We start from the raw sequence: 9,950 nt of genomic DNA, 5'->3' as shown, positions 1-9,950 counted from the left end.
ATAGTAATTCTTATGTAATTTTTTCTAGTAATTTTTTATTCTAATTTTTTAATTGCTGCATTTTCTTATTTTTACCAACATGAGAAAATACAATATTAAAAAATTCTGAAAAAATTCTTAGAACTTTATGAGAAGAAAATTAATGATTTTTTGATATAGTAAAGGACTCTTATAATAATAACAGAGTTAATATATCAACAGGACAATAAGAATCGAATAAGTATAAAATTAAAATTTACATATATTTTTTAAAAAGTTACATATATTTTGAAGAAAAAACTAATTATTTTATATACATATTATATTCGCATAACATGTTTCGGTTATGAGATTGAGCCATTCTCAGATATATAAAAAATTACTGATTCTTTGGAGAATAACGTGAAATTTTCGCAATAAAAAATTAAAACGAAAATGGTCAGAAGATCTTGAGAGGCCGATTGAAAATTTTTAAAAGAAAGATTCATGATTATATAGGTGTTCGTAGATCATCGAAATCCAATGGTTTCCATATGATTTCAGAAGTCAAGAATAGTGGATGGCGATATGCAACCGGATGAGTAACCGTTTCAAAGTACTATGAAATTAATTCCCCAATTCAGGGAAAAAAGTTTTTTTTATCATAATATTATGATGTTCTGAAATAAGATATTAATCAATAATAATACTCATATAAGAATCATTTTATCTTGATTGTGATCTAAAATTTGTTTAATATATTAATTTAATCCAGTTGCGACCTAAAATGGACGTTTTTAAGAAGTCCAAACTGGATGTTTTTAAAACGTTTTTAAAATATCCATGGATTTAGTCTGGATGTTTTTAATATGTTCAAAACAATATAAATATTTTTTTAAAACGTTACTGCTGTTTGGAAATAGATGTCTCTGACTACAGCATACTCAACTAAAGCCATCTAAACTTGAACAGCGGCTTTCAATGCAATTCCTTCCTAATACATACATATATATATATATATATATAAAAGATAAATAGTTATAAAAGATAAATAGTTTTGGCGAATTTTATAGTAGAAACATTAACGAATCTTAGGATAAAAAGATAAATTAGTTTAAAGTATTAAACTTGCTAATTAAGTGCTCGAAAATTTTCATTTGTTATATTTTCACAAACGTTTGAGAAGCACGCTTTATCCGTTTAGTCAATAATATAACGGATAATTATATAATCACATCGTGCAGTTTCTTAATTAGAAATTACAATTATATATAGAAATTTTCAAGCAAAAGAATAATTTCGAGATTTATACATATGCATCTACAGTATCCTTCATAAGTTTGGAAACATTCTAAATTTTACATTTTTTGTAAATAATTATTTAATTGAAAAAAGACGAAATAAATGTTATCTATAATGTACATATGTATGTATTTTTATTTCGTCTTTTTTCAATTAAAGATTCAATTTAATAACATGCTATTCAAATATGGAATTTTAATTATATAAAATCTTTCTTCGAGGCTATTTTACAATTTTTACAGAGTTTGAAATCAACTTGCGACTCAAATAATTTATGACTTTTATAGAAACCGTTAAACTACAATTAAATGACCTGTGTATGTACAACGAAGTACGACGTTGCCGTTATAAAACAAGTGACATTATACATATAAATATACCAATATAGATACATTATACATATAAATATAATAATAGACCAAAGTGCGAAATTTAATCTTCAGTGCTTTAATGCTATGAAATGATTGTCCAATATATTTTCGGCAAGCTTATAGGTGTTCTAGATAAATGTTTATCGTCATTTAGACATCTTACAAAGTATTTAAACCAAAAACATGTATAGATCGCTGTCATGGCTTTCCTGTAATGGTTTTCCTGTAAAACATAGGATATTTCCCAAACTTGGGGAAGGAGAGTACTACTATAGATATAAGCAATTGATTTCCGGGTGGCGAGGATAATTCCGGTAGTGAGGATAATCTGTAAAGTAGCCAGTAACGATAGGACATTGGTTCTTCTTTATAGTCAGTCAACGTGTAAACGTAATGATTATTAGATCATTCGGAAGTGGTCAATTGGAAATGGAGGATTGGCTTGGCGTTAATAGCATCACATGTATTATAGAAAATCTCGTTTTTTTATCGTTTTCATTATCAGATTGTATATTTCATTTACATTGCTGCCGACTCACAATGTAAATATAAGACACGTTTATAAGCACAGATGCTGTAGTAAACGTAATATCTGTATTGCTTGTATTATATTTCCTGACATTTCTGATGGCGGAGGGATGATTATGGGTGCTTCAATATCTGTGTCTAATTTGTAAATTTATGTGCAACTATACAGGGTAAATCATTTTTATCAATATACATGCGAACATCTTGAAAAAAAGAAATTAAAAAAAAATTTTTTAGACCAAAATTTTATTGTTTCAAGAGGAAAGAAGATGATGACCACCATGGTCTTTTAGACATGTGTGTTTACTAGGATATTTGGACTTGATAGATCACCTTATTCCCACAAATACGACTTGTATTGAATCTGACGGATAAAATTTGAATAAAATTTATAAAATACAGAATAATGAATTCGCAACAAAGTTGCACCATACTCATGAGGTTGGAAATTTCTAAGAATATCAGGTTTCTGCATTAATTTTTACATATAAGTATAAATATTTATCATTTCATGTCATCGTCCTTAAAAGGACCATAAAGTCCACTTATATATTCGTCATTATTTATTTATGTTCATTTGAATATGTATTATATATATGTATATAGAACAACATTCAAGATGTTTAGTCTCGCATCGATTGGATATCTTAATATTAATACTAATAATGGCAGTGCTGTAACTTTCCTTATAACTTGAAAAGTACTTCATGAAAATGAATTGCAATGTTTTGACAAGCTTTTGACATCAGTTATTAGATTCTGAAATAAAAAAATAGAGTGTTCAATTTAAAAAATTCAATGTGATCTTGATTTGACATTGGCGACATCATCCAAGGTCGAACTGATCATTGAATTAAGATCATTGAATAGATCTATGAATAAATTTTTTTAACCATTTTTCTCAAAAACACATACTTTCCGAGATATTCAGCCGGCCCGGCACTGTATAAAAGTATATGCATGCGTAAATTTAAAAAAGACACAGGATTAAAAAAAGTTGTATATATCTTGTTCATACTTCATAAATTTATACTATAATAATTTTTTAAATATTCTTACTTTTTCGAGAACGGGAAATCCTCTGTCGGCGAACTTGGTAAAATCTTTGATAAGAATATCCTTAATTAAATCGAGATCTTTTATAATAAGAATGGGTGTCTTCCTAGCAAATATTCCAATTAATGGTTCATTTTTGTAGGTGTTATACATTTCTGCTAAATAATCACCCGCAGATATATTATTTAACATAATGTCTTTAAAGTTACCAAGTCCTGGTATCGGTCGTGGACCAGGAACACCACGTGACTTCCAAAAGTCAAAAGTTGATGTGAGAAAATAATAAAGAGCGAGAACTGCGGCGGCAATGCCGCATAGTATTTCGAAAGGTCCCATTATCTAATAACTTTCAGTTGGTTATTGCAAATGATTTTTACTGAAAAAGAAGAAACAGTGTTCTGTTATATATAAGCCTCCGTATTACAAAGATAAAATTCAAATAAAATGTATCTTTTAATAGGATATATTAGATTTGAGTCTAAATTAGATTTGATGAAATTTTATCGTTATTAAAATGATTATCATGAAATTATCTTACATGCGTGTTATATATATTAACTTGTGGTAATACATATTTTATTTAAATTAATATTATAATATTGATTATAATATTGATTTTCAAATTTGAATTTAATTTAGCATATATTTTGAGGACAATAATACTAACAAAAAATTCTTCATATTTCTAAGCTGCTAGAAATAATCGTATATTAATATTGATGCTTTCAATAATTAATTCATTGACAGTTAATATTCTAATCTATTATAATAGTCTATCACATTGATATTACTTTGATGCTGTTATAATTATATATTAATATATCAAGTATCTTATTTCTAACATTTTTTGACCAATAACAACTAATTTATATTAAACGTTACCAAGTATTGAATGATTTCATATTTTATACTTTTTATTATATACTCATCCAAAAAAACGAGAAATTTTAGCACAAACTTTTAATATCTTCGAGCAACGATATCTCAATGAAAAATCATCATAGCGAGATGAACCAAAGTTCAAATTAAAAGAATGAACTTCCCCTTTGATAATCATGCAGATCAAATTTGAATTATACAAAGTGTATTCAAGGCTGGGCAAAATACATCATTAAAGTATTTAAAATACAAAATACAAAATATTGGTAATATTAGTATTTGAATTACAAAATATAAAATACAAAATACTTTCAAATTTTTTTTAATTATAAAATATGCACGATCGTCGCACAAAATCACTTATTATAAAACAAATGATATTAATGGACTTAAAATTTATAAATAACAAAATTTTTAAATAAAAAACTTGCCCGGCACTTTCCCGACTAGTCACTGCGATATACGTTCTTCTCTGTCTTAAGCCTTTTCTACGTTAGACGCAAGCCGATCGCAAGTTTGTTGCGACAGCCAATATGAAGTGTTGATTTCAAAATGCAAATTTCAGATTGGCTGTCGCAACAAATGCGATCGGCTTACGTCTAATGTAGAATGGGCTTTATGTCTGTTCTATAATAGGCAAGTTGTAAGAAATTGGCCAATCACAGTTAAATGTGAGAAGAATAACTGACTATGATTGGTTAATTTCTTACCGCTTACGATTCTATTGTAAGGCTTGTTCTACACACTAACTATCATAGTCGTGACGTAGAGCGAATGACTTCTGCACATTGGACGCAGAAAAACGTTTACTGCGCGGCAAAATGTAACGCAATAGACAATAAGCTTATAGCTCCTAACATGTTCATTGATTATCATGTCGCATTTTGCCGCGCGATAAGCGTTTCTGCGTCCAATGTGCAGAAACCATTACTCTACGTCACGACTACAATAGTTAAGGACTCCGCACAATAAAAGGAACACGAAACAGAGAATAAGAATTTCAATCTATCAGAAATCATGTATTGTGGAATACACAGTTTCTAATAGGTTGAAATTCTTATTCTCTGTTCTCTGTTCCCTATTCCTTTTATTGTGCGGAGCCTCTTACATCTCGTTATGCCTCGTTCTCTAATGAGTTATGCCATAACTCCAATGTTTCCGAACTCAGCCAATAGTCTAGCAAACGAGAATGGATTGAAATGAATTGAAATGGATTCAGATTTTCAGAAATGTGATTCACGAATGTTAAAATGAATGCTTTTCAATGTTTTTTCTGAAAGCATTTTTATTCATTTATAGGAATTGAGCATATCTCTATACTTTTCAATCTAAAAATAATATTAGCTTTTTCTGTGCACAACAACACAATTGTGAATACTGTTTAATTCCAAATTTTGAATAGAAAATGCAGTTTTTCAATTGCATCCAATTAAATTAAAAAAAAAGTATTCACTATTTAAAATACGCATTTGGATAGAAAAAAATGTCAATCCATTTTAATTTATTCTCGTTTGCTGGGAGGTCTGTTCACTTCAATTTTTTTTTGTCATGATTTTATTATCAAGGATTTTTTTTGCATTTCAAATACAAAATACATTGAAATTGTATTTGAAATACAAAATACATCGAATGATCTTCTTGAAGTACAAAATACAAAATACAAAATATTTTATTATATTTAAAATGTGCCCAGTCCTTAATGTATTACAAAATTGCGAACATTGAAAATAGGGCATTAAAAGATAGAAAAGAAATTTCTTTTTCAAACTATTGCGTCAAGTTGAGAATTAGTTGTCAGGCACAAAAGTATATCCCATACAATACCGATAGTTGCAGAAAAGTGCAGATAATTTCAAAATCATTTCAACTTTTCACATTTCATGTGTAACAATTCTGAAAGAATTTTGCAATATATCACATGAAATGTTGCAGCAGGAATGTTTCTAAAATTGTTCATATGAACACAATTTTACAAAATTTTTAGTTGAGTTATTTCTGTAACATTTCATATTAAATCGTTTTGCAAATCTTTCAATTAAGTTGTTTCTGAAATCTTTCACAATGCAATAAATTACACATATCCACCGACAGAGGCCGCGGTGGAGAACATATATTCGTAAACAAGAAATACCTGGGCGAGAATATAAGGAGCGCATTTCTCTTATAAAGTGAGCCCCAAAATTGGGCTCCAAGATGACAGCACATCAAGTGTTTTTTAAAGCAAAATTTTATTTTTTTGTAGCACTTGAATAATAATGCATTTAATACCAAAAAGAAGTAACATACAGCACAGAAACCTTTCAGAAATATTTCAGAAATGTTTCATGTGTGAAATTGAAATATCTCAAAAACATTGCAAAATATTTCTGCAATAGTTCTGAAATAACTCTGAGATAGCAAAATGTTTGCGATTCTTGTTGAAATCTTTCTGAAAGTGCTCTAAAAGATTTATCGAAATGTTTCAGAGCATTTTCAGAAAGGTTTCAAGTGCAAAAATCGCTGACATTTTGCTATCTCAAAATTGCAGAAATATTTTGCAATGCTTCTGAGATATTTCAATTTCACACATGAAACATTTCTGAAATATCCCTGAAAGGTATTTGTGCTGTATGGGATAATCTTTAAAATTAATTTTTAAATAAATCTGTATTTATGTGGAACGTTTTTGTACGATTTTTTTACATGAGTAATAGTGTTTTTAAAGAAAATCTTACAAAACAGACTTTTTCTTATAAACTCAGTATAATATATAACTCAGAAACAAATTATTGTAAGAAACTTTAACAAAAAGGAAATTAAAATAAATTTCAAATCTTAACTCTTTTTAATTTCATGCAAATGCATGCGATACATATGCACGCGTGTATCCTGCTCTCGGCGTTGTTTGTGATGTAGCAGATATTTAATCCCATGTCATCCAATCATTTCCCTAAACAATATAATAGTAAAAAAGAAAATTTTTTCTTATCTTTCAATGTTCGTCTTCAATATTCGTCATTGTGTAATTTAAATTTGATCTACATGGTTATTGTCGTAGATAATATATATAGAGGGGGCGCTCGAGTCCAGTGGCGCCTCTATGTAAACTTTCCCCCTACTGTATTTTCCTCTCTAGATAAATAACGTCTTAAAGTGCCATTACATGCAAGCGTCGAGCGTCGAGTATCTGCGCAGAAGATTACTGCTGATTACTGCACAGAAGTTTGAATCTCCAAACTCTTGCGTAATAATCTTTTGCGCAGTTTCTTGACGCAAAATGATAAATTATGAGAGATTATGTTTTGATATACATTACTATCCTAACATATAATGCTTAAAATTTATATTTATTTACATTAAACAGTATAAACTACAAGATTCCACTATTAGTATATTTCGTACATTAAATTCAATTATAGTAAAATTATTAAACATATTACTGCGCATGCTCTGACGTTCGACGCTGACGCTGCCATGTAAAGGCATCTTTAAGGTATTGACGGCAGCACAGACTCTTACATAATGCATAATGCATAAAGGAATCAATCAATCGAAATTCTTCTTTTTCATGGAATGGAAGAAAGGAAAGATTCTGATTAGTTGATTCGCTTATACATTATGCAAAAGTCTGTGCTGCGGCCTTATGTATTCATAGTGTCGCTCATTGCTCATATTCAGCGACAAATGAATCACGTTATTTCATATGTCGCTAACCTCGAATATCACTATCTATAAATAGGCTAACAGCGATAAATTTTTTACGATAATTATATTAATTATATTGTGTAAAGTACTATAAAGTCTAAAATGTCACATCAAAAATGGTATTATGAATGGACTTGTCAAGTTGATGCAATTGTGAATAACAAAAATAAAGCAAAATTACGGCAAAATAGATTAATAGTATTTGTATGCATTAATAAATATACAAATTAAAAAAATATATATAAAAAAAAGATTTTGGGTTAATTCTTCATTTGAAAAATGAACACGGATTTAAAAAAAATTATTATTAAAAAATTATCAACGAATAACTGGTTATATGCTTACCCCCCCCCCCCCTCCATAAATCGAAATACTCTTTTTGTCTTTGATCATTTCACATAGTATGTACATGCAACAGCCATCTGAAAATTTTCGCATGAAATTATCGCAAATAATAACAAATAATACAATAATTAAATTGGTATAATGTATTGAGCAATTATAAAGAAAAGTCGGTATAAATAAAATTGGAAATAAAAATAAAAATAATCAGAGTTAAATGAGGTAAAATCGCACGCAACAAATTTTTTATTAATAAGAAATTTGTATTTATTTATTTATTTATTGTGATAATTATTTAGAATACGGGTATCACTACGAAACTTTATAAAAGTATGTTTATTCGACATGTTTTTACTCAAAATGAATGAACCTGGCAGAAAAATGTGATAGCATGCTTCACGAAGCGAATTTTTAAATGTTTGGACTACAGTTGAAAACATTACCGAATGCTCCCATGTATCATTTTATTCTTGTATTTAACATTGGAATAATAAGGTAATACACGAGGACACTCGGTGACATTTACATTACGCAATTCTAATAACTATTTAGATAAAGAAAACTTATTTTCCTAACCTGAATAATCACTTCATAAGAAAAACTATCGCATAATTCTACTACATTCATTTTGAATGGAAACGTATCGAATGAATATATTTTTATCAAGTTTTGCGATGACATCCATATTCTAAGGCTACATTTCGAAAATTTTACTCGAAATATTATAGTATACGTTACATGTCCTATATATTTTGAGTAAAATTTTCCTCGGAAAGGATTTGGAATATAGCTTAAGTACTGTGAATTGTATTTGAACCTCATTTCTCATTCACGATATGAAACTGTCCAAAGTTCACAAAAAATTTTGAGATTACAGATCTTTCGTTGTAATCATGTAGCTCCGTAAATATCGAATCGATATTTTAAGTACAGATTTATAAAGTAGAGATTTTAAGCTACAAAATGCTTTTTTAACGTCTCATTTTGGCCTTATTTTTGTAGAAGTTACACTTATTCAAAGTTTATCAATTTTTCGAAGGCGTGAGAAGTGATGTTTTAATTTCCGCGGGTAGTGTATATAAAATTATGCATAATTATGTTATAATTTTTTTTACATTTTTTCAAACTTGTTTTTTTCTAAAACAAATAGTGCGAAAATTATCTTTTTAATTATTTTTTTATGTTTTCATGTTTTTATGTTTTTATGTTACTATTATTTCTATTACACTAAAAAGTAATTTTACAAAAAAGAAGAATGTATGACCATGGACATATTTCATATATAATTATGTATGTTTATGAATATTTATGTTTATACATATTTATACATATTCATGTATGCAAATTTTTTAGATATATTATATAACCGGTTATTCATTGATGATTTTTTAATAATAATTTTTTTTAATCCATGTTTACGTCGTCTTTCAAATTAAATAAAACAAAAAATCAACGCAAAATCTCTTTTTTTATACTTTCTTTAAAGTATATTCATTAATGCGTAACTCCGGTATACATATACGCCGCATCTATCAAAAACTTAATTTATTAAGTATTAGACAGCCATCTACATTCTGACAACATTAGAACGATATCGCAAACGTAACGTATGTTGAATACGTCATACAATTAGGTTTTTTATTTAATTTGAAAGACAACGTAAACATGGATTAAAAAAAATTATTATTAAAAAATCATCAATGAATAACCGGTTATATAATATATCTAAAAAATTTTCATACATGAATATGTATAAATATGTATAAACATAAATATTCATAAACATACATAATTATATATGAAATATGTCCATGTTCATACATTCTTCTT

At 28.1% G+C, this 9,950-nt stretch overlaps 1 protein-coding gene across 1 annotated transcript in view; it reads right to left on the bottom strand.

Annotated features, from left to right (window-relative positions):
* The window catches only part of LOC105623703 (cytochrome P450 6A1-like), an 11,453-nt gene extending 7,902 nt beyond the window's left edge, over positions 1-3,551 (bottom strand). The window contains exon 1 of the mRNA XM_012205085.1: positions 3,219-3,551. Coding sequence (XP_012060475.1) covers positions 3,219-3,551 — 333 coding nt within the window. The remainder of the gene's footprint in view (positions 1-3,218) is intronic.
* Positions 3,552-9,950: the final 6,399 nt, after the last annotated feature.

The sequence above is a fragment of the Atta cephalotes genome, assembly GCF_000143395.1.
Source record: "Atta cephalotes unplaced genomic scaffold scaffold00063, whole genome shotgun sequence".
In the NCBI taxonomy this organism is placed as follows: Eukaryota; Metazoa; Arthropoda; class Insecta; order Hymenoptera; family Formicidae; genus Atta; species Atta cephalotes.
The sequence above is the reverse complement of the archived record's forward strand: the minus strand, read 5'-3'. Positions and strand labels throughout refer to the sequence as shown.